Source organism: Helianthus annuus, chromosome 10 (genome assembly GCF_002127325.2).
Source record: "Helianthus annuus cultivar XRQ/B chromosome 10, HanXRQr2.0-SUNRISE, whole genome shotgun sequence".
In the NCBI taxonomy this organism is placed as follows: domain Eukaryota; kingdom Viridiplantae; phylum Streptophyta; class Magnoliopsida; order Asterales; family Asteraceae; genus Helianthus; species Helianthus annuus.
In genome coordinates this window covers 53,430,515-53,457,180 of record NC_035442.2, presented here as the reverse complement: position 1 = coordinate 53,457,180, position 26,666 = coordinate 53,430,515, and the positions used below count along the sequence as shown (strand labels likewise).

General features: G+C 38.2%; 1 protein-coding gene and 1 pseudogene across 1 annotated transcript; both read right to left on the bottom strand.

Annotated features, from left to right (window-relative positions):
• Positions 1 to 7,163: 7,163 nt before the first annotated feature.
• LOC118482625 (leucine-rich repeat receptor-like serine/threonine/tyrosine-protein kinase SOBIR1) lies at positions 7,164 to 8,071 on the bottom strand. The gene is made up of 2 exons (XM_035978190.1): positions 7,998 to 8,071; positions 7,164 to 7,527 (listed from the first exon to the last, which is right to left on the bottom strand). The coding sequence occupies exons 1-2, from the start codon at positions 8,069 to 8,071 to the stop codon at positions 7,164 to 7,166; spliced, it is 438 nt and encodes a 145-aa protein (XP_035834083.1).
• A 6,667-nt stretch (positions 8,072 to 14,738) lies between these two features.
• On the bottom strand, positions 14,739 to 25,737 carry LOC110881611 (annotated as a pseudogene).
• Between the last annotated feature and the right edge of the window lie 929 nt (positions 25,738 to 26,666).

Sequence of the window (26,666 nt, the reverse complement as noted above, 5' to 3'; positions counted from 1 at the left end):
AAAATATTACTAGCGAATGTCAAGACGAAAGACGGTTGTTTGAGACGAGTGATCAAGACGCGAGCATATTGATTTGGGTAAATTAATTAATTAAAATAAATCAATTTGGAAAATCACGAGATGTCAAATTGGAAAAATATATTGGCATGAGGTAAAAAAAGGGGCAGGCCATTCGTTATCTTTGGATTGGCACACAAGAACATTTAAAAAAAGCCTTGGCCCATGAATAAGGAGAAGGGACACACGAACAGAAGAGGGCGGAAGCCCTTAGGGCTGTTGGAGATTGACGGAAGTAGAGGAGAAAAAGAGAAGGCGGTCGCTTTTTGGCTCTGACACAGGTGAACCAATGATGCGCCTGTGCGGCTAAACACGCGTGGATTCCTCCAGGACGGTTCTGTAGGTTTTTCATGTCTGAGTTTTTTATGTATTCAACCTATGTTATTTATGTGACAGATATTTAACTTGGTTGATTCGGTTGACATGTGATTTTTGTTATATTTTGAGTCCCTTTTTTACAACGTGTTCGGTTGATGACAAAACTTTGAGCGGGTTGGGTGTGACATAAAGAGTGTAGACTTGATATAATTAATTGCTTGTTAACTACTTTATGAACCGGTTGTAACAGACTTGTGTTATTTTATATTCACTTGTTTTATCTTTCAATGGCTGAGAGTTCTAGTTAATTGGCTTCTATTAGAGGGGTAGATGAGTTGGTAACGTGTAGTTGGTAATTTTGAGATAACCCCACGCTGTTAGGTCTGTCTAGGAAAATGGTCCTTAATTATCACAACTGGTAAATAAACGTTAACAGAACTATGTCTATGTGATTCTGTTAAATTAATTAATTCAGAACGTGTCAAATCTAGAACCTTAAATCTAGAGGGAGTTGCTTTGTTTTATTATTTTTTCAGCCGTTTAGTTTAGTTTTTTATAATTATTTAATCCGCTCAGTTTTTACTTTCAGATTTTTTTAGTTAATTAAATAGAAAACTTAACTGACCATATACTCTCCGTGGATACGATACCCAACATACCCTTGCTATATGTTAGGTTATAGTTTGGTTTATTTTGAGTGGCCCTTGTTATTATTTGTCACCAGGAGGAGCATCATTATGAGAGGTGTGTTGTGCGAGTTTTTAGGAAAAGTTAGTAAAATGAGGACAGTCGCTTGCTTGATTTGTGTTTGATCGCTTGAGAAGTAACGAGTTGGTTTTGGATGAGTTGCTTGGGGGCAAGCAACGATTAAGTGTGGGGATGTGACGGGCAGTCCGTAGGACAACCCTTATGTGTTATAAAAGATAATTTAATCCCGCATTTAATCATGTTTTTATCTTGAATTAGATAACTACGGTTGCTCATGTTCCAGGTATGTTCGGGGCCTTAAAAGTGTGGAAATGCAGCTCCAGATGGTAGTCGGTTGATTTGGAGCTCAAGTACCAAAGTTGAAGAAACAAAGGAGTTTGGCCCAGTCTCTACCGTAGCTTACGGCGGTAGCCCCCAAAATCAAGTTTTTTCCACCGTAGGCCAGTAGGTTCTTGGCGTAAGGATTTAAAAGCTACCGTAAGCTACGGTAGCTACCGTAGCATAGACTCTGAGACAGCTTGTAACTCCCACTTTATTGCACCATTATGGGGGAGTTTTAATCATTCCAACCATTGTTACGTTTTGGAGAGCAGCTAGGGGCGAATTTGGAGCTTGTTCTTGAGGTTTTGGACAATTCTAAACATTTGGTTTGAGTTTTTGATTCATATGAACTATTACTTGAATGTTATGATGATTCATCACACCATGAGCGGCTAATTTCGTTGGTGATCATCTTAGGTGGAAGGTTTATTTGAGACACTTTTGATTATGCTTGAATTTCTAGAATAATAAACTTGCAATGGTTGTTTAGTTTGTTATGGTGTTTGGATGTTTGTTTGTAAAGTATTAATTTGCGTTTGATCATAGTCTGAACCATACGTTCTTGAAGCCGTTGGCAATCGAGATATCATGGGAGGGATTAGGGTTGGATATTAGTTAATTGGCAATCGAGATATCGGGCCACATGGGTGCAAATTGCAATGAGAGGACAATTTGTGTGTAGCATAAAAAATCTTTATAAACGGGAGGCAAGTTGAAAAGTGCCCCAAACCACAGATAGAAAAACTGAAATTAACTCTAAATCATTTAATAACTTAAATTTATATAAACTAGACCAAATCTCTAGATCCTAGTCAACCAACCAAACCCCTGTCATATCTTAAACTCATTCGTAAAATGACCAAAATGTTCTCATGATCGTGGGTGAAGTCCACCCATCTGTCTTTGAACGACCTGGTTAGCAGGTGTTGGCCAGGGGTGAAACGGTAATGCTCGGTGGTGGATTTGGTTGGCGGTGTGAGGCGAGGCATGTTGTGTTGGTGGTTGATTGGTGTTTCCGATGGTGGTGGTGCCACACGCTCACACGAAGGGCACATACACTGTGTTCCTGAGTTAAGTTAAGGAGAGAAAAGAAAGAATTCTCTCTTTTTTCTTTTCTTTTCTCTCCGTTTCTTTTCAAATTGGAAAGATTAATTTTAGGCAAAAAAATCTCTCATTTTCTCTTCTTTTCTATCCTTTAATGAAACTCTGGAACACAACTAAAAATTATTTCATTCCAAATCTTTCTTTTCTCTCATTTAATAAAACTCAGGAACATAGCGATAGTGAGGGTCGTAGGAGGCGCCATTTACATATAGAATTGTGGGGAGAGTTTCAAAGCTGGTAGTTCTTGTAATTCCTTTTGTAACCTTTTGTTTTCTTCTGTTAGATTTTCACATCTCTTCAAAAATTCACAATCCACCTCTGTTTGCTTTAGCTTTGTCCTACTAAGTCATCAAAGTAATATAGTTTAGCAACTTAAATCATTTCCAAGGACATAATTGGAATTTCACAAGACAACAATTCATAGTAGGCCAGTTTGAGATCTTAACAGTTAAGTTTTCGCGATTAAACAGTTTAGTGGTTTGATTCGGTTTAAAACTTGGAATCGTTCGTGTAACCTGAACCGTGCGTTTAACCTCTATTATTTATATTCTTTTTTTATTTCAGATTATGTGGTTATGAAAAAATCTCTATAAAACAAATTAATAAAAACTACTTATTTTAAAACAATAAATTTTATTTATCATTTCTCAACACCATAACTTTTATCAAACCATGATACGTAATTTCATGCCTAACATATTGGTGACACATTATTGTGTTTCTGAAAAACCAAATTACACTAATACCCTTTAAACATAACAAAATTACTAACCTTGCCCTTCGGTTTTGAAACCAAACTTCCACCTGCCTTGGTCTCAATCCAAGCCTCTTAACCAAAGCCAGCTTTTGTTTCTGTCAAAAAAAGAAAAAACAAATGTAAAAATTGGTTTTTAAAACATTGCTTGTACTCGTTACATTTAATTTTGGTAAAAAGAATTGATATTTCATAAAAGTTTTAAGTCACTGAAACCGACCGAGTTCCCGGCCATCGTAACGCGTTGAATCAATTATATGTAAAAAATGAGTACGTGTACCGTCCGATAGAAGCCATCATATGGAGATATAATACCTTCACACGAATTTAAACCCACTCATTGTTTAATATGGGTTCCAGATTTAGTAAAGTATTATTATTAATCCATGGTGTACATAGGTGCTATGGCTTATAACTTGCTTCAAAACCAACTAAAAATATGGAAAAATAAGAGATATGTATCAAAACTCTTTAACATCCCAATAATGTTTCTAATACTACGAATTACCACGCAATGTTTTCTATTTGTATTTCGGAACCGCGTAGATATTGTTTAGGTCATATTATAATTTTGTTCTTAAGGTTTTCTTTTTCGGTTGCTATAGCGTATGCCGGTACTGTAATGAATCGAATTGAAACCACACGAACTTAGCCAATTTCCTGTCGCAACGCGCGGATTGAATCCCAATGGTACAAAAACAAATATGAAGGTTGGTAGTTGGAACAGTATAATGTGGATACACACAAAGTAGTGCTGCATGTCCTACAAAGGACTTTGATGGAGCCTTGTGGGATTCCAAATATTGCAAAATTGATGGGACAATTCAAGAGAAAAATGTGATATTGACCAATGTGCTTGACGTTTCCCTGTCACAATCAGCAACATGATTAGAGTGTTAGGACTTAGGAGTGGTGCTCCAAAAATAGAAAGTAGGGTCTTTTTCTCCTTTCTTAAAATGGAAACTTCTTAACATCACACAGCCTAGCATTATTCCACCATAGATTGTTTATTGTACTCCCATATTTCCTTTGTGGTACCCACAAAAAGTAGTAGAAATGTAGAATTACCAAAATATCCTCTCATGCCTTTGAATGATTATAAACTGATTATCTATGTTCATTATCTTAATGAAACTTTTAAAAATCAAGAATACTAAATAACATCATATTGTATAATGAAAGGCTAAACGACCAACATGGAATGGTGAAATTTATCCGAAGAAAAAAAATATATATACTATGCCTAAAGACATATCAATACTTAAGGTGTGTATATAAAGGAGTAGAGCCGCTAAGCTAACTAAGCTAACTGAGGTTGGATCCCAAGAGCCTGGACCGTACAACCTAAATTAGAGATTATTCAAGAAACGAGTCAAGTTATGGTTTCATACACTAAACTTCATTAGATTTGTGTGCCTGAAGAAGAATAATATTTAAAAGAATGAGATAATAAGTTACGTGTAGTGATTTTATCTTTTTTAATTGATTTTTTGGGCTTTCTTTAAGTTGTGTGTTTTTTTTATTGTTTTTTATTATTATTTTTGTCTTGTACTAAAGTGGTTCATATTTTTTCTCTCTCAAGTTTTTATATTTTACTTTTGGCTCTTTAAAATCTTTTATAAGTTAAAACATTTTTGTTATAATTTAAAGTTCATCTACGTTTTACAATAGCTTGCTGTATAAATTTCCGTTTGTCTTTACCTACATTTTACGTCACGTTGACTTTTATGTTTTGTTCTAAATTTTGTGAGTTAACACGACGCAACGTTCATGTGTGGTTCAACAGTTTTACGTTTTGTTTTACGCTTCGTGCTAAATTTGGCGAATTAACATTACGCAACGTGCGTGTGTGGTTCAACGTTTTTATGGTCGTCTATTTTTTCTCGTTTGATAGGTTCATCGTGACGCATAGGTCCTAAATCGACTTAGTTATTATTTTCTATGTTTTATTTTCATTATTTTGAGAAATTTCATGTAAACTTCGAAGATAGGTATGCATGCTAATGTGGTCAATGAGTAGTAATGGACGTGGGCCAACTATTAGTACAATTCATGATAGTACTACACTAATAAATTTAGGTAGTCAATCTCATTTGGCCCAGTGAACAGCTAGAAACACGTTACAATGTCACATAATTCTAAAAAGTAAAGTATTATAATAATTTTCTTTTAAACTTTTAGAATGATTGATCAAGTGTATGTAGTATTAAGTTTTCATGTCAATTCATTTCATCTTCCTTTTAATCAAAGGGCTTTTGATCTGCTCCTCATTAAATTTTATAACACATCTACACAATACAGGCATAGAGCTCACTCATTAAAATTTATAACACATCTACACAATACAGGCATAGAGCTCACTAGAATTAGTCGTATTTTATCGATGACAGCGATTCAGGCATATCAAAACTCTTCACAATAACAAGACCAATCATCGTTTATGGTTAGTTCGTAAGTTCAATCATCGTTTATACAATGCTTGACAAGTTTCATATCAATGTGATAGTAAAAAAGCCAACAAATTTTACAATGCAGTAGTAAAAAGGTCAATGCGTGCATTTTCCAAGAATTAAAAATTAAATTATGAAGATACTGGTATTTTAAAATGGTTCACATGCTTATTGTGTTTTTAAATAATAAACTAGAATTAAGCACCCCACGTTGCGGCGGGGGCATAAAAGCATGTCAAACAGCACCAATCTCACATAACCGTTAGCGACTACCAATGCTGAAGTTGTGGCGTGCTAAAGCGAAGAAATAGACCGAAACGTAGAACATTCAAAAAATAACTAAGTCGATCTAGGACTCATGCGTTACGACGAACCTGTCAAATGAGAAAAAATAGACATAAAAACATTGAACAACACATGGACGTTGTGCCATGTTAACTCGGAAAATTATGAACGAAACGTAAAAATGTTGAATCACACACGCACGTTGCGCTATATTAACTCACAAAATTTAGTACGAAATGTAAAACGGAAAATTTGGGAATGATGAAAAGTATAGGAGACCAAAGTTGAAAGTAAAAAAGTTGTGAAGTTAAAATACAAAAAGATAAAAAAAAATTGGGTTAAAAGTAAAAAAAATATCATTTTTGTGAGGTTAAAATTGTAAGAAACCGAAAGATAGAACATATAAAAAGATAACAAAGTCAATCAATGACTCACATATTGTGACGAACTTATGAAATGAAAAACAATAGACGTAAAATCTTGAACTACACATGGACGTTGCGCCATATTACCTCGCAAAATTATGAACGAAACGTAAAAATGTTGAACCACACACACGTTGATTCGTGGTAACTTACAAAATTTAGTACGAAACATAAAACGAATATCTGTGAAAGATGAAAAGTATAGGAGACCAAAGTTAAATATAACAAAGGTTGAGTTTAAATTGTAAAAGAAAAAACATTTTGGCTTTCAAGTAAAAAAAAATCAATTTTGTGAAGTTAAAATTGCAAAAATTCAAATATTTAGGTTGAACGTAAAATTTTAAATTTTCTTTTTAAAAACCACACAAAACATAAAGTACAACACCTTATACATACAAAAGTTGCTAATTATAACCAAACGAAACCAAATTCCTACTACATGGCACAAAGAATCTAAAACTTATATGAAATAGCATTATTAATGTTATTATTTTTATCATAAATATATTTTGAGCTTTGTATTACACCCTAGATTATTCTAAATTCACATGTAACATAATTTTAATGCTCGATCCTAGTCAACTCATCTCTAGCGGGTTCAATGCTGAGTCGTTTTTTGGGATCATCATCTGCGCAGCGGCAAGCAATCTTAAGAACATCAAACATTTGTTTCTCGTACTGATGTCCCGCCAAATTCGGATCGATGGCCATCATTATTAATCATCTCTGTCAACCATTTGATCATAGACCTATCCAAAGCCTTTCGGCATACTCTGTAGATCCAAAAAGAGGAAACTCTACCACCAAATCTGCCAACACAACACCAAAACTATACATATCAGATTTTTCTGACAAATGAGTCCCACGAAAGGTCGCGGGAGCCATATATCCAGCTAGGGAGGCGGACATGATTGTGTTAGCATCTGAGATTGATCTCGCAAGCCCAAAATCTGATATATGGGCTTCCATGTTCTCATCAACGAGAACATTATCAGGCTTTAAATCTCTATGAACAACTATAAAACTGTTACCCTTGTGTAGATATTCGAGCCCACATGCTACACCTAACGATATTTTGTGTTTCGCCAACCATTCCAATTCTCGCCTACCATTTTTAACCCACTTTAAAATGTCATATAAACTTCCATTTTTCATGAATTCATAAACAAGGTAATGGCAGTATGGCCTGGAAACAAGGGTTAGTAACGAAATTATATTCCGGTGTCTGACTTCGCCTGCGGTACAGACTTTTGAAATTTTTTATTGCTATAATTTTTACTCTACTAAAATGTAATTCCTTTTTATATACGACACCACAACCACCATGCCCGATTACCTGAAGTTATTGGAACCGAATATCTCATGACCGATGCTTATCTTCTTTTATTTATTTATTGGTTTTTATCTCTTATTTTGTTTAGATGTACGTAGAAACTGGAGGTGTGCATGGGGAGTTTGTTATGCTTCTCTTCTCTTTTTCATGTATTTAAGTTTGGTCATGAAATAAAATCATCACAAAAACAAAGAAACAAAAGCTCTCTTTACCATTTTTCATGGTATCAGAGCAGGTCTCACAAGATTAAGATCATCAAGATCGATTCGTCAATGGCCGGTGATAAAGAAAAGTCGACCGGAGCCGGTGAAGCCATAGATACAAACTCGCCTTACTACCTTCATCCCTCAGACTATCCTAAACAACTACAGGTTAATGAGAATCTGACCGATTCCAACTACAAAGACTGGATTCAAGAAATGACTAATTTCTTGTTTGCCAAGAACAAAATAGGGTTCGTTGATGGAACCCTACCCAAACCCGACAAAACCGACGACAAGTATATGCCATGGATGCGCTGCGATGCGATGATAAAGGGGTGGCTCACCACTACGATGGAGAAAGAAATACGGGCTAGTGTCAAATACGCAAGTACCGCCATCGAGATCTGGAAAGATTTACAGCAGAGGTTCGAAAAGGAAAGCGCTCCAAGACGTATGAGCTGAAGCAGTCGATCTCCGCTACTCGACAAGAAGGTGCGTCGATTTCATCCTATTACACCAAGTTACGGGGCTTATGGGATGACATTGATTCTGTGCTTCCAAGCCCAAGATGCGACTGTGGGAATTGTACGTGCGGGATCGGAAAGAAGATCACGGAATTAAAGGAAAAAGAAAGAACGTATGAGTTCCTAATGGGTCTCAACGCGGATTTTTCGGTTATGCGAACCCGGATACTAGCAACCAAGCCCTTGCTGGGTCTCGGTGAAACGTATCACCTCGTAGCCGAGGATGAACAGCAGAGGATCATAGCCGCCGGGAACAAACCGCTACCTGTACCAGATGCTGCTGCGTTTGGAGCCTCACAAACAGGAAATCAAGATGGTCAGTGGCAGCGAAAGACGGGGCAGAAAAGTGATAAAGTTGGGCCGGCTACCAAGACGGGTCACTGTACTCATTGTGGCAGAGACGGTCACGTAAAAGACAGGTGTTTTAAGCTCGTAGGATATCCAGATTGGTGGCCTGGCAAAGGAAAGAAAGACGGGGTAAAACCAAGGGCAGCCATGGCTGAAGCTTCGAACAAAATTCCGGGCTTGACTGACGAACAGTATGAGATGTTCATCAAGTTGCAAGTTGTATGGAAAGCAAATGGATCAGAAAGCAAACACCACTCCTCCAAGGGCTAATATGGCAGGTAAGTTAAATGAACAAGGTGAGTGGATCCTAGATACCGGGGCAACCAAATACATGACTCACATTCGAGAATTTTTGGCAAAAATCTCCATGAGCGATGAGGAGGTCCCGGTCACGATTCCAAATGGGGAAGCCATTCCCGTCAAGGGAGTTGGCGAACACACGTTGAAAGGGGGAATAAAGATCAAAAACGTTCTTTTCATTCCCAATTTCAAGTGTAATCTTTTATCCGTTAGTCGTCTTACGAAAGATTTACAATGTGCAATCACCTTTTTCCCGGATTTTTTTGTCATACAGGGCTTGAGGGAGAGGAACTTGATTGGAATGGGTGAGTGCAAGGGGGGCCTCTACAGGATGGGAACCATGGAAGAAGATCGAAGAGCCATGACGACGGTTACATCCAGCGAATGGCACAAGAGACTTGGTCACACATCTCATGATAGGCTGTCCCGTATTCATTTCCTTAAGGTTTCTAGTGAAAATTCTAAAGACATTTTTTGTGATTCTTGTATTAAAGCAAAAATGACAAGGCTTCCTTTTCAAGATAGTTCTATTAAAACAAATGAGAGTTTTGATACGATTCACTGTGATATTTGGGTGGGATATAGAAGTTTTTCGCTTACGCATGGGACGTATTTTCTCACTATAGTCGATGACTATAGTCGGGCGGTATGGGTTTACATAGTGAAACATAAACATGAGGCGAGTGATTACCTAATCAGTTTTTACAATTGGGTTCTCACCAAGTTCAAAAGGGGCATTAAACGGATTAGGTGTGATAACGGAGGTGAATTCATCTCAAATCGCATGAAAGCCTTTTATAGCGATCATGGGATTGAACTTGAGACAACTTGTCCACACACCCCACAACAAAATGGGGTGGTGGAAAGAAAGCATATACACCTCCTAGAGATAGCACGTGCATTACGCTTTGAAGCGAATCTACCAATAAAATTTTGGGGGGAATGTGTCTTAACGACGGCCTACATTATTAATCGTTTACCGTCAAAGGTGCTTGATTACAAAACACTGTATGAGGTTATTTTTGGAAAAGAACCGTCATATGAGCACATGCGCGTCTTTGGCTGTTTGGCGTATTTTAGGAACACCGAAACAAAAGGGGATAAGTTTGCCCCTAGAGGCAAACCGGGAATATTTTTGGGGTATCCCTTTGGTACGAAGGGATACAAGATTTTTGACCTTGAAAAGAAAAAGGTTGTGAATAGTAGAGACGTAAAATTTTTCGAAGGGACTTTCCCTTTTCAAACCGAAAAAAATGAAACAAAGGATTTTGACAAGGAAATAGTTAGTCAAATTCATCATGAACCAGTGCATGAAAACATCACTGTTGAAAAACCCATACAAGAAAATGTTGTCAATATTGTTGAAAATAATGAAGTGGGAACAGAGAGCACAGGGCCCATGAGCAACGATGGACAAATTGATGACAATTGGGCCGATGGCCCATCAACGCCAACAAGTGATTCTGTCCAAACCGAACAACCACCTTTGGATACTACCAGTCAACGGCCTCAACGATCCAGAATGCAACCGGCCAAATTCAGAGATTATCACGTCAGGCTTCCCCCTTCCGTCAATGCATCGCACCCAGATTCCGATCAAGGCTCCTCAATGGTACACCCTCTAGCTAATTATATTTCGTATGATAAATTTTCGAACACTCACAAGGCTTTCCTTACGGCCATCACGTCACATGATGAGCCTAAAAATTTTTATCAAGCATCACAGGATAAGAGATGGCGAGAAGCTATGCAAAAGGAGATCAAGGCTCTTGAACAAAATGGAACATGGACCCTCGAGCAGTTACCTACCGGGAAGAGAGCCATTGACTCCAAGTGGGTGTACAAGATCAAATACAAGCCAAATGGTGAGATCGAGCGCTACAAAGCGAGGCTAGTGGCAAAGGGTTTTACCCAAATGGAAGGTGTGGACTATCATGACACCTTCGCGCCGGTTGCAAAGTTGGTAACGATAAGAACTCTACTTGCCTTGGCTGTCAAGAAAAATTGGGTTATACACCAACTCGACGTCAACAACGCCTTTTTACACGGCGATCTTGACGAAGAAGTGTATATGAAGCTTCCGTAAGGTTTTTCAAGTGATTCAGAAATGCGAGTTTGTCGGCTCCGAAAGTCTCTATACGGGTTAAAACAAGCTTCAAGAAACTGGTACCACAAATTTACCGAAGCGTTACTCGGTTTGGTTTTTACTCAGTCTAGGGCAGATTATTCACTATTTGTCTATAAGAAAGGTTCGGTATTTGTGGCAGCATTAATTTATGTAGATGATGCGATCGTGGTTGGTAACGACATGAAGGTTATTCAACATACCAAGTCTCAACTCAACGAGAAATTCAGCATAAAGGACCTAGGGAACTTGAAGTACTTCTTAGGCATTGAGGTTGCCCGAACCAAAGAAGGTCTTGTTCTAAGCCAAAGGAAGTACACGCTTGACATCTTGGAGGATAATGGAATGATGGGTTGTCGTCCTAGCGTTTCCAATGGAGCAAAATCTTAAACTTGACAAAGGTGAAGAGGAAGAAAAGGTTGATGCCGTCAAGTATCGACGATTAGTTGGCCGGCTTCTTTATTTACAAGCAACCCGGTCCGATATCACATATTCCGTTAATGTTTTGAGCCAGTTTGTTGCTGACCCACGAAAAAATCACATGGATGCAGCTACACGGGTACTTCGCTATCTAAAGGGAACACCAGGCCTAGGCATATTGCTACCGAAAATGGGTGGCACAACTCTTGTTTCATATTGTGACTCAGATTGGCTCGGTTGTCCCCTCACAAGAAGGTCACGAACAGGATACTTGCTCCTATTTGGAGGTGCACCGATTTCATGGAAATCTAAAAAACAGTCGGTTGTGTCACGCTCATCGGCTGAAGCGGAGTATAGGGCAATGGCTACAACCGTGAGTGAAGTCCTGTGGATACGGTCACTTCTTACCAAACTAGATGAACCTGCCATAGAAGGTACCGTGCTATTTTGTGATAATCAGGCGGCGAAGCATATTGCAAATAATCCGGTATTCCACGAAAGAACAAAGCATGTGGAGATGGACTGTTATTTCGTGCGTGAACGGGTGGACTCGAAAGAGATATGGCCTGTTCATATCGACACCAAGCTTCAAATTGCAGATCTTCTCACTAAACCATTGGGAGCGCAGCACCTTCACGGATTACTCGTCAAGTTGGGCATGCAGGATCTACACGCTCCAACTTGAGGGGGAATATTGGAACCGAATATCTCATGACCGATGCTTATCTTCTTTTATTTATTTATTGGTTTTTATCTCTTATTTTGTTTAGATGTACGTAGAAACAGGAGGTGTGCATGGGGAGTTTGTTATGCTTCTCTTCTCTTTTTCATGTATTTAAGTCTGGTCATGAAATAAAATCATCACAAAAACAAAGAAACAAAAGCTCTCTGTTTACCATTTTTCAGAAGTCGTCGTTTTTCAAGAAGTCAAGTTATTATCAGTTGAGTGAACATCGCCAGGCCGAAAATCTCTTGATTTTCTTTAGGTTTGTTTTTAACAGCCAACTTAATTAATGTTGGTTTCAGGCCCCACACTGTAACTCACAAACTCTCCGTGAAAGTACTGTATATGCAATTTAACTTGCAGAAAGTAAATAAAGATAAAGCTTACTTTTTCCTTCAATAAAAAAGAGAGTACAAAATAAAAGACAAAAGGCTACTCTAATTTGTGATAAACAAAACACATATGTTTAATAAACTAAGACCACCACCTCCTCATTTGCATCAAACTCAGCTACTCCTGCGAACCAACATTGTGTTTATTAAACATATGTGTTTTGTTTATCATAAATTGGAGTAGCCTTTTGTCTTTTATTTTGTACTCTCTTTTTTATTGAATGAAAAAGTAACTTTTATCTTCATTTACTTTTTGAAAGTTAAATTGCATATACACTTTCACGGAGAGTTTGTGAGCTAGAGTGTGGGGCCTGAAACCAACATTAAGTTGGCTGTCAAAAACAAACCTAAAGAAAATTAAGAGGTTTTCGGCCTGACGATGTTCACTCAACTGATAAGAAGTTGACTTCTTGAAAAACAACGACATTGTTCGATGGTAATCGGGCATGGTGGTTGTGGTGTCGTATATAAAAAGGAATTACATTTTAGTAGAGTAAAAAATATAGCAATAAAAAATTTCAGAAGTCTGTACCGCAGGCGAAGTCAGACACCGGAATGTAATTCCGTTACTAGCCCTTGTTTCCAGGCCAAACTGCCATTACCTTGTTTATGAATTCATGAATAATGGAAGTTTATATTACATTTTAAAGCAGGTTAAAAATGGTAGGCGAGAAGTGGAATGGTTGGCGAAATACAAAATATCGTTAGGTGTAGCATGTGGTCTTGGAAATGGAGTTTTGTGGGATTAAAGAAGATGATGGGTTAATAGTAAAAGTTTAAAAGATGATGGATATTTTAGGTATTTTACTAGTATAAAGTTAGGTTAAAAGCAATCTGTAGTCAAACATCAAAATTCATATGTCAGATGTTTAAACAATCAAAGGTAGATCGGTAAGTGCCTTTCTTCAATCATTTTGTTTCCTGCGTTAAGGTATATGTAACCTTTTTTTTTTTTTTTTTTGAAAGGTGTGAATTATTCGCGAATGTCGAGAGGTCTAGCATATGTTGTCTTAACTGGGTCTGCGTTAGAGAGCCCCATCGCACAATAGATCTCCAATTTAAACCCCTCAATGAGAAACCTCTATCATCAAGACTCGAACTTTAGATCTTGAGAGGAAAACTCACCCGGGCCCACCATAAGTGGAACTTAAATACCCGTGACCACCACTAGAGCACTAGTGATGGTTAATTAAGATATATGTAACTGAATTACAAAGTTTACTTTTTAATTTTCTTCTAGACAAAATAAGGATACAGAAATAGGAGAATGATCCGTTAGAAGCCACCGTTTATTGCGAGAACCGCGAACCAATGTGAACACAACCAAAAATACCTAAAAAAATCTAAAAAACACACAAAATTTTTATTTTTTTTTTTTATGAAAAATCACTAATTTTCGTCAATAAAAAAAGATTTTAATGATGAAAATTAGCGATTTTTTATAAAAAAATATTATATTAATACTTTTTTGTTTTTTTAGATTTTTTTAGGTTTTTGGAGTGTTTAGTTTATAGCATTTAGCTTGGGTGGGATGAGCGGTTAGGTTTTTTTTTTTTTAGGTTTTTGGGGGGTTTAATTTTATGGTTTAATTTTTAGCATTTAGCTTAGGTTGGGGGTAGGTTTTTGGGGCATGGGGTGGTTAGGTTTTTTTAGGTTTTCGGGTGGTGGGGTGGGGGTTAAGTTTTTTTTAGGTTTTGGGTGGTGTAGTAGGTTTACTTTGTTATGTTCACATTGGTTCTCGCAATAAATGTGGTTCTCGCATGAACCATATCCTATAGAAATATACGCAAACACCATGTTATTTGCTTAATATTTTTTAGGCAAGTTATACCAAATGTAGCATTTAAAAAATGGCATTGCTGCTTTTATAATGAACGTATTTTCATTATTTTATATCAAAAAGAAAGATAAATTCGAATGAATGCTTGGTGTACTATCATAGTTGATCTAATCAATGGCACAGTCATCCGCCACGTAGCTCCAGATCCATTGTATGAGAAACCGTCTTCGGATCCCATACACATTAAAGACCACACCATTGGCATCCCGGCGCACTTTTCCTACGTATCACGACCCACTGCCACCCCCGTATGCTGGGATTGAACCCTATCAAAGGAACAGATAATTAAAGCCAAAACTGGATCAGAGCAGTGGATCCGGAATAAGCAATGTATGTATACAAGTCTCTCCCCTTGAAAGTGGTGTCAACATCTGATGACCTCCAATCCACTGATCTTTACAACTGCTGACCTACAACTGCTGTTCATGTCAAAGACTGATGAAGAGTAAAGCACTGCTGATCAAAATACTACTATGGGTCAAGCACTGCTGAAAAAATGAGGTACTGCTGGAGTCACAACAGTGGAAGGATAAAGCAGTAGTTTAGTTTGTTTTTATGTAATGTATTGTAAATAGTAGATAGCTTAGCAGTGTTTGTATCAGATCAGTTATTAGAGCTTGTTAGGAGGTTAGATGTCACTTTCATGGTGACGTCAGCAAACATGCCACAGTGGTTTGGGCGTGCCAATAAATAGAACAGTACCCTGTACTGTTCTATTAGCTCTTCACCATCTTCTTCCTGTACGAACAATCACTGTGTGCTCAGGCTGAGGGGGAGTTTGTTACATGCATGCATTGTAATCATAGTTGAAATAAATTCAATCATTTGGTTCTTTGTGAAAATGTGTGTTGAAAGCAATGCTCCTGTTTGATTGTGAAAAGTTTGTTTCCATTTATATTCCGCTACAATACTTGTTCATCTTTCATCTTATTTCAAACGTAAAACACAATCAATCCAAACTCAGATCCTAACAATTGGTATCAGAGCTCGGACAGTCAAATTTGATTTAACAGTAATTTTGACATAAATAGTTCATCTCAAAATCGTTGATACTGATAGTTGTTCATTTTGTTGAAAAACAAAGCAAGGTTTAATCATCATCAAAGTTGATTAATCAGTGCCTGTAAAACAACCAGGATGACGTCGCAATCATAAGATGATAAGAGTAACATCGGTTCACTTTTCAAACCACCCATGCTTAAACGTAATGAATACAACATCTGGGAGAGAAGGATGGGTCACATCCTTGCTCAACAGAATACTGGATGTTGGAGATCTGTTGTTTTTGGACCACATGTTCCCATGGTGCCAAGTGCTGAGGATACAAAGAAGTTCGAACCTAAAAAACCTGAAAACTATGCTGAAACTGATTTTCAAAAGTTCGAACTCGATGCCAAAGCATTTAGCATCATTGCATCAGCATTACCTATTGAAATTTATGCTGGGCTGTTACACTGTAATAGTGCTAGGAATTATGGGATGCACTTAAGGAACAGTTTGGGGGAACTGAAGAAGTTATAGAAAATAATAGGGAAATTCTGAATCAGCAGTATGAAACCTTTTGTCACATTAAGGGTGAATCATTGACTCAACAGTTTGAGCGATTCAGTTGTCTCATTAGTGAGCTAAGACTTGTTAAAGTTACTTTTGCTAATTCTACACAAAATAGCAGGTTTCTTAGATCACTACCTGAAAAATGGGATACAATTACTTTTGTAACAAGGAATTCTGCTGAGTTCAAAGATCTGACCCTAACCCAACTTCATGGTAGACTCCTGACCTATGAAAGGGAGTTAAACCAGAAAAAGAAGTTGCAAGAGTCTGGTAAAGTTGCTGATGATTATTTATTTGGCATCACAGCTCTTTTTGGTCAGGAAGAATCTGGTAGCAGTAGTAAGGATTAGAGTTATGATCATTTTATTGACATAACTGCTGGTGGAAACTTTAATAACTCTGATTCTCACTCTGCAAATTATGCTTTTACTGCAAACGGTGAAAACCAGATGTCAGATAAGTTGTGCTTTGAACTCAATGACTTACAACACTTTGATCCAAACCTTGAAGAAATGGACATTTTGCATCAATTGGCATTGCTTAGTGTAAGAACAAGAAAATTTTACAAAAGGACAGGGAGAAAATTCCCGGGATTACATGGGAATTTAATAGTGGGGTTGGATAAATATAAGATCAAGTGCTATAAGTGCAATAGGCTAGGACACTTTGCTAGGGAATGTAGGAGTCAAACTACTGGTCCAATTGTTACTCATCCCAGCTCAAACCCTAGGCCACAAAATCAAAGCACTGTGCACTATTCCCATTATACCCCTGCTGCCCATGTAAACACTGCTCATTATGAAATCCCTGTTCCTGTGCATTATGTTCAAACCACTGCCCCTCAAATTCAGTATGTTCAGGCTCCTGTACCTCAGGTTCAAGTGCAACCAATTTCACCACAACAAGCTGCACCACCGGCAGTGGTTCAACCAGATCAACAAAGCTTTTTCACCTAAGGCTTTGTTGACTGGAGCAGCTTACCTGATGAATTAGATGATGAATATTTTGCACTCTATGCTATGCTACTAATGATGCTTCTAATGATGAATTTTGTCTTATGGCATTAGAATCAATACCAGAAGAGCTGGATGCTGAAAAAGGGCAAGCAAGTGCTGAAACAGTGGATAAAGTTGTTGAAGCAGTGGTTAGTGCTGTTGCTAGTGAACTACTGCAGGAAGAAAGTTCAGAACCCCTGATTGAACCATTGAATGACCCCTGGTCCAAAGAAGGTGTGAAAGAGGAGATAGCTGATGAAGAAAATGATCTTAAATGTGATTGTGCCATGATGGCTGCAACTAAGGGAGCTTCTGCATGCTTAGATAGCCTTTGGTATGTAGATAGTGGAGGCTCCAGACACATGACAGGATGTAAAGCCCTACTCAAAGATTTCAAAATCCATGGAGGGGGTGATATATCCTTTGGTAATAATAGTAAAGGGAAAGTTCTGGGGTCTGGTACAGTACAGTCTGGTAATGTAAAATTTGAAAATGTCAATCTAATAGACGATATAAAATTCAACCTTCTAAGTGTCTCACAAATGAGTGATAAGGGCTATGGCTCATTCTTCACAAAATATTGTTGTAGGATTGTTAGACCAGAAATGGTTGAAAAGATTGAAGCAATAATAAAAACTGGAAAAACCAAACTTGTTGCTCAAAGAAGTGGCAATGTTTATGTGGTAGATATGTCAAAAGAAAGCCCCAGAACTGATGCATGTCTGTTCTCAGTTGCCTCAAACAAAGAGACAGAATTATAGCACAGGAGATTGGGGCACACAAATCTCAAGACAATCACTGCCATCTCAAAACAGGGGTTAGTAAGAGGTTAACCTCAAAAACTGTTCACCAGTCCTGAGCATTGTGTTTCCTGCCTAAAAGGAAAACAACATAAAAGCTCATACAAATCAATTGACGAGTCCAAAACAACCAGATGTTTGCAAATGCTTCATATGGATTTGTTTGGCCCAGTTAATGTCATGAGTCTTAAGAAAAAGAGATATTGTTTGGTTATTTGATGACTTTTCTAGGTTTACATGGACTTACTTTTTACATTCAAAAGATGAGACTGCAGGCATTCTACAAGACTTTGTGAAACAGGTTGAAAAGCAGTTTGACTTGCCAGTAAAAATCTTCAGAAGTGATAATGGCATAGAGTTCAGAAACAAGGAGTTAGATTACTTTTGTGTGTCAAAAGGAATTGTGAGGCAATACAACATTCCAAGAACGCCATAACAAAATGGGGTTGTTGAAAGAAAGAACAGGACTTTGATTGAGGCTGCCAGAAACATGCTTGCTGATTCAGGTTTGCCATTAACCTTTTGGGCAGAAGCAGTAAACACTGCTTGCTATGTCCAAAACATGGTTTTAATCAACCCCAGGCATTAAAAGACTGCCTATGAACTGCTGTATAAAATAAAGCCATTGATTTCATATTTCAATGTTTTTGGCTGCCCATGCTTCATTTTAAACTTAAAAGATTCTATCTCAAAGTTTGTAGCCAAATTGATTGTGGCTATCATCTAGGATACTCAACCACTGCTAAGGCCTACAAAGTGTTTAACACAAGGACTAAGACAGTGGAAGAGACTTTGAATGTAAAGTTCAATGAACTTTTATCAATGAAAATCCCAGCAAATCCTACAGACTTATTTGATCTTGATAAATTCACATTTGAAAGTGTTGCTGTCAAGTCTAACATTGCAGGTCCATCAGAAACTTCATCATCATACTATGGATATGAAATCATCATTCCACAACAAAAGTCTACATCAAGTGGAAGAGCAGCAGATGTTCAAAACAGCTGTCAAAGTTCAACGACCGCTACCTCAACAGTTGTTGATCAAAGTAGCCCATTAACCCCTGCTTCCACCTCATCAAACACTGTTGATAAAAATCCTCAAACAATGGATCAAAGTCAGCATGTGTCCACAGCATTACCTCCTATTCCACCACCTTTTGAAGCCACTGCTTTGCCAAGACACTAAACAACTGCCAGGAATAATCTGATAGCTTCAAGTCTTGCTAAAGGGGAAAATGTTTCATCAGGAGGGTGCCAATTCCTAGGCAGTTGTTTAGTGTCTTGGCAAAGCAAAAAGCAAGCAGCTGTTTCCACATCCACTGCTGAGGCAGAGTATATAGCTGCTGCAGGCTGTACAGCCCAACTGCTTTGGCTTCAAAATCAGTTGCTGGATTTTGGTATCACTGCCCTAAAGACACCTCTCATGTTGGACAGTCAGGTAGCAGAAAATATCATCAAAAATCCAGTTTCCCACTCAACCACCAAGCACATTGATATCAGACATCACTTTGTGAGGGATTGCTATGAAAAAGGTTTGATTTCTCTGCACCATGTTCCAACTAAAGATCAACTAGCAGATGTGCTAACCAAAGCTTTAGACACATCCACCTTTGAAAGCTTGATCTCTAGGATTGGTATGCTAAACATAGAATAACAACCAAAATCTTGTTTTTCCATGAATAAACGCATTAAAATGTTTTCAGAAAATCAAAAATCCATCCTTAAAATAGCTAAAATGAATTTTTCATTAAATCCTAAAAATCTGCCATAATCATTGTTTTGTTCAAAAGTCTGTTCTACTTAAAAGTCTGTCCACTACTGATAGTCAACCCCTGTTCTCTCATTTCCTTGATAAGCACTGTTGTCTAAAATCAGTGTTTTTATCCACTCATATGCTATCCACTGATAGTAAAAATCACCCACTGCCTTCATTGTTACCGTTACAACCACTGATCTTGTTCCATCAGTGGTTTTCATAAAACACTTGTCCTTCATTTTATCAGGGGTTGGCACGTGGACAGTACATAGCGGTTAGATCTTTTGTAACCGCTGCCACGTCAGTATTCACCTTTTCCTCTATAAAACCCCCTTCAAAACCCCCAAACAGGGTTTTACTATCGAATCGAATTCACAAAAATTCCTTTCTCAAAGAAGTTTCCATTTCTTTCTCTCAAAACCTTCATCGATTTCCTTCATCAAAATGACAAAATCAAAGTCATCTGCGAAATCCACTTCAAAATCATCTTCTAAAAAGGCCACTCAAATGGCTTCCACACCCATTGAAATACCATACAAAGCTCCTCACAACTATCTGGGTCTCCTCACAAAACCCGACACCATCTATATCTACGATTCCATCATCGACATCATGTCAGCTTCAAAGTACAAAACTTTATTGACAGCAGATGCTCCGATTTTCCTAAAAACCCAGAGAGAATTTTGGAAAAATGCTACTCTTGAAAAACAAGGAGAAGACGTCATAGCCATTAATTCTTTTCTAATGGGTAAAACAGTTAAAATCACACCACAATCCATTTCAGAGGTATTCGAACTTGATAATCAGCAAGGTAAAACCTTTTTCCCTAAAAACGAATATCAAACTGATTTTCTTGAAAGGGGGTATGCAGAACAAATGAAGAGGGATACCTTAAAAAAAGGTAACTTCCCTCCTGCAACAAGATTTTTATTTCATACCCTTTTGATGTGTGTTTCAAACAAAACCACTGCTTTTAATGAGATACCATTGAAGATTCAATACCTGGGATATGCCATTTTACAAAATGAAAATTTTAACTATTCCCAGGAAATCTTTGATGACATGGTCAAAAATGTTTCAACAAAATCATTTTTATTATTCCCAAGGTTCTTAAGCTATTACTTTCAAAAGAAATTTGGGAAGGATGATGCACATGTGCTCATCCTAGGTGATTCTTTTAAAATAAACAGCTTAACTGCTGAAACTTTTACAAAACTTTCAACACCTTGCAAAACACAAGCAGAGGTGCCTGAGCAGAATTTAGTAGCTACCACTGCTCCTCAGGTATCTGCTGCTGAGCCCACTGCTCCAGGTGATCACAGCAGCAAAACATCTGCTGTGAAACCCACACCTAAAATCACCAAAAAGGCAAGACAAAAGAAAACTCAAAAACCCCCCAAACCTACAAAAAAGGCAACTCTAGAGGATGAGATACCAGAGCAACTGCCAGTGACAACACAAAAGTCACAAGAAACCACTGCTGCTACTTCCTCACAGTAGATGGTAGAAATATCTCAACCCATGCCTGAAACTCCTCCTACTTCTTCTAAAAAAGAACAGGTTGTACATATAGGGATACCACAATATGATGCTCTGGAATCACTTGCTTCCATCATCCACAGCCCAATACCCGGGGCCAATTCTCTTTTTACACCCAACCTCACCTCCACAATGCCCCCACAAACCAAATTATTGTTGGATGCTCTTGATTTGAACCAGACACAAACCAGTCCTTCTCAATCACCTGTTAATGAGAACATACCTCAACAAGTGACCGGGTCTGATGTATCAATTGTTGATAACCCACCAACAACACCTGAGGAGGTTACACCCCTTGAGTTACAAGTAACTCTTGGTGGTAGTCCAAGTGAAGCAACCGCTACAAGTGCTGAACCCACTGGTTTGCATTTGGATAGTGGTTACATCAATAAGACTTCCTTGGAGGCAATTCCTTCTCTAGGAACACCTGTGTATCTAGTGTTCACTGGTTCACTAAAAAGTGTCTCTCTTTTTGAAGGAAGAAGTCCCCAGTTCCAAGACAAAGGGGCATCAGTGGATGATATTTGGAGTACACTCCCTGAATCAACCGCTGTTACAACCACTGTTAGTGGGAAATCAGATGATCCCATTAAGTTGGGTGATGGTTTAATGTACTGAGAATTGACGGACAGAGTTGACAAACTGGATACATCTGTTGCAGAAATTAAAGATATGCTGCAACAGTTGTTGAAAGTTCAAAAGGTACCAACCATTGCTGCTCCAGCTCAAGCACCTGCACAACCTGCACCTGCTGCAAATGAGTTATGGAATTTGTTTCAACCATTGCTCCAAAAACAAAGAGAATTAGCTGATCAGCAGCATGAGATTCAGATCCAAAAGTTCAGAAATCTCATGGAGTCAAGGTTTAAAGACACCCAAGCTGATTTCAAGGCTATAAAGGCCCACATTCTAAACAGCACTGGCACTGCTCCTCCCACTGTTATCTTTGTGGATAACCCTCCACCAGATAATGCCAAAAGGGAGAGAAGTTGAAGAAGATGAAAAAGAGGGGATATGAAGATGGTATATATATTGAACCAGAAAAAGACAGCATGACTAAAAACATTCCCTTGCCAGATGGATCCAAGAAGATTGATGTAACTACAAATGCACTTGCTGAATCAAAAGCAAGTGTAAAAATGGATAGAGAGGCTAAGGATAAATCCAGGTGGGAAAAGGAGAAAAGAGCATTTATGGAGCTGAATGAGCAGGGTGTTTCTGAGCGAAAGGATGACAAAAATCCTGAGCCAAAAAGGAAAAATCCCACTAGAAAAGTGAGGGAACCCAAACACATACCATTCAGACCCACAAAACAAACTCCTAAACCTACTAAAGTCTCCACACATCAATCTTCCACCCAAACAACTGTTGTAACACCTACTGTATCAATAACTGTTGGTACTTCAGCAATTGTTAAACCAAAAACCACCACTTCAACTACAACAACTGCTCCCACTACAACCACTGCCCCACCAAAACAACCATCACCACCAAAAACAATCTCACCACTATCACCTCCTGCCATAAAGCAGAAGACGACAGATGTTACAACATCTGCTGTAATGGCAACAGTGGATGAAACACCAGTTGTTTCAACAACTGTTAATCAGCAACCTCCCACTTCAATCACTTCCATTTCAATAACCACCACTCACCACTAATCCACCAAAACATCATCAGCCTCTCTTAAACCTAAAAGGAAGAGGTTAATTCTAAAAGATGATGATACTTCACCACCACCAACATCTTCACAACCTCTATCACTTGTTATTATACCAAACCCTGTTCCTCTTTCATCAGCTCTGATTCAAAAGCCAATCACTGATATTACTCCTGCAGCTGTCCAATATCCTCTAGAGCTTGCAACAGTCAGAGAAGAGATCAAATCCTTCTACTTTGAGGATGACCCTGTTAAAAGGAGTTTGCCATCAGTTGGAGGATATCCCAGGCCTAACAATATTGAAGAATATTTGAAAATCAAGGCTCTACAAGCAGAGGATATCTCTAAAAGAAATTCACAAGGGAAATCTGACAAAAAAATTCAACAGAACTATCAATTCCTACTCATACAAGTCAGATCTTTGGAACAATTTGCAAAGAATGTGTGTCAGCAGATATCAGAAAGAGCAGATGAATCCCTGAGAAAAGATTATATTGATAGCATCATGTCTTATAAGAAATACAAGGGAGAAAAACACATGTATAAAGAATGGACCATTCCTGAGCTGGAAAGTGAAGCAGCCAGGATACAAGACATGATCAAAAACAAAGTCAAACATACTCCTCCTAATTGGGCAAAATACAAGAAAAATATACCTGATAAGGCATTGGAGCTGAGGAGAATGAAAGAGGAATTGATCACTACTGAATTTGGGTCAAAGAACCAAGTGATGAGGTGGAAAGAAGACAAAGTCAGGGTCACTTACAAAAAGTTGGAGGAATTAAGAAAGAAAAATCAAAAAATTCCTCAAACACCTGACTATCCTGAAGCAGAGGTTTCAACAAGACCACTATAGCTGCAAATCAGAAGAGCCACTGCTCCAGCTAGTGCCTTTCTTTATCAAAGAAAAAGGCAAAAACATATGGATGCAGAAACAGTAGAAGAAATAGCTGCTGGTAATGAAGTGATAAAGATGGTTTACAAACAGATGATGGCTGATATTCCTGAACTTGCTCAAGCTCAAAGCACTGCTCAGTCAGTCATTACTAGGCCCGCATCTCCAAACTCCTCATCTCATAAAAATCTCCCAAGAAACCCACCAGACTCAAAAGTACTAAAGTGGAAAACTGATAAACAGTCCCATGTACTGACTGTGATCAAGTCTAGTGGAGAAGTGAAGAAAATATCAAGGGAACAAGCACTTGGCCCAAGTCTTGAAGATCTGCAGGATCTCCTTGATCTTCCAATATGCAGGGATGAAGATGACAGAGATGCCTTAGACTTTGAGTTACAACTCAAAGGGCAAATAAGGGAACTGTTGATGAGGCAATAAAGCTCCACAATAATGAAGGGTTTTGGCATTATCTGTTCCAGGGGGAGATTGTTGGGATTGAACCCTATCAAAGGAATAAATAATTAAAGCCAAAATTGAATTAGAGCAGTGGATCCAGAATAAGCAGTGTATGTATACAAGTCTCTCCCCTTGAAAGTGGCTTGAACATCTGATGACCTCCAATCCACTGATCTTTACAACTGCTGACCTACAACTGCTATTCATGTCAAAGACTGATGAAGACTAAAGCCCTGCTGATCAATCTACTGCTAAGGGTCAAGCACTGCTGAAAATATCAAGTACTGTTGGAGTCAGAACAGTGGAAGGATAAAGCAGTAGTTTAGTTTGTTTTTATGTAATGTATTGTAAAGAGTAGATAGCTTAGCAGTGTTCGTATCAGATCAGTTATTAGAGTTTGTTAGGAGGTTAGATGTCACTTTCATGGTGACGTCAGCAAAGATGCCACAGTGGTTTGGGCGTGCCTATAAATAGAACAATACCTTATACTGTTCTATTAGCTCTTCACCATCTTCTTCCTGTACGAACAATCAATGTGAGCTCAGGCTGAGGGGGAGTTTGTTACATGCATGCATTGTAATCATAGTTGAAATAAATTCAATCATTTGGTTCTTTGTGAAAATGTGTGTTGAAAGCAATTCTCCTGTTTGATTGTGAAAAGTTTGTTTCCATTTATATTCTGTTGCAATACTTGTTTATCTTTCATCCTATTTCAAACGTAAAACACAATCAATCCAAACTCAGATCCTAACACCATATTTTCCAATACAGAGGTCCGCTATCTCCACCGGATCAGCAGGGTCACTACTCGCATACCACGCATTGACCAATGGATTCGTAGCCATCTCCGCCATCTTATGAGTGATGGCACTTATCATCACGTCAACACCCACCTCACCGTTGGGAGATTTGAAGGGTTTCACAGCTCTACGCGCGTAATCTGGAATAGCGAACGGATATACGCATAAGCCCGGACACAATCTTTTCCGAATTTCCCACCCCTGCATAAGGCAAGGTGTACCCCACGATGGATGGAAATGTAAAAGAGTGGAATCCGCATGCTGTCACGCAGAAATCTTGCACTTAAATGTCGTCGGAGGTGAGGACGAAATACAAACCACCCTTGGATTGGGCGGGTAAGGGGTTCTTCTTGGCCTTGATGGCGGCTTTAATGACCAGCTGCACCGAAAGGCGGGTAAGCATGCGACCCTGAGACAAGAGACGGTCATTTTTCTCTTGCCCCATGGTGACCGTCCGGGATATGTTTGAACCCGTCTGGTTGGTGTAAAGCTGAACCACTTTCCACCAGTCGGACACCGACGGCGAGCGACGGATAGGGGCGGAAAAGGAGTTGATAAACTCTCTTATTATTCTTTTCTGGGCGGGTTTCCATGTCCCGTACCATACAACATGGACGGTGATGTCGGGGGATATCACTGGACCCATGTGGTAGATAGGGGTGTTCAAAAAAATCCGGATCCGAAATCGAATCCGAAATATCCGAAAATCCGTATACGAAATATCCGAAATTTTGGATATCCGAAAATTCAGATATCCAAAAACCAGATAATCCGAATTTTCGGATTCGGATTCGGATATGCGTTTCAATAATTTCGGATAATCCGATTATCCGATATCCGAAAACTATTTTTTTTATAAATATATATAGTATATGAGTATTATATTTAGTTTGAAGTATTGTAAAAATTAGTAAAAAATTGTATTCGTGTGAATATATGATTGTTTTTAATTTTAAATGTTGGAAATTTGGAATACCGAATATAAGTTTAGTTTTAATCTATACACGAAACAGATTTTTTGATTTTTTTTTTTTTATAAATTCGGATATACGTTTGGATATCCGAATCCGTATCCGATATTTCGAATATCCGAAAATCGGATATACAAAATATCGGATACGAATTCGTATATCAATATTCATTATCTGAAATTTTCGGATGTCCGAAAACCGGATAATCCGATCTTGAACCACCCTAGTGGTAGATGAGTTTTCCATCGTAGTTTAGGTTCTTTTTGGGGTTTAAAGCTAGGGTTTTAGAGAGAAGAATGAGTAAAACTACGAGCAAACCGACAAGGGAAGCCATTTTTTTTAGATGAGTGAGTGTGAGAGCATGAGAGGGATAATCTATTCATCTATATATAATACGTAGGTGAGATAAATATTAGGTGTGGTCAATGTTGTAAAACAAAGACCTAACAATACAGAGGCAGAACAATAATGTTAGGAGCCGTAGCACAGCCTACGGCTCAACCCCGTATTCGTACTGTTTTTTTTTTCCATTTGTACACAGATGATACCCCTAAATAAAATATGAGAATACCTCTAACTAAAAAATAGGATACTTGATATTACTAAA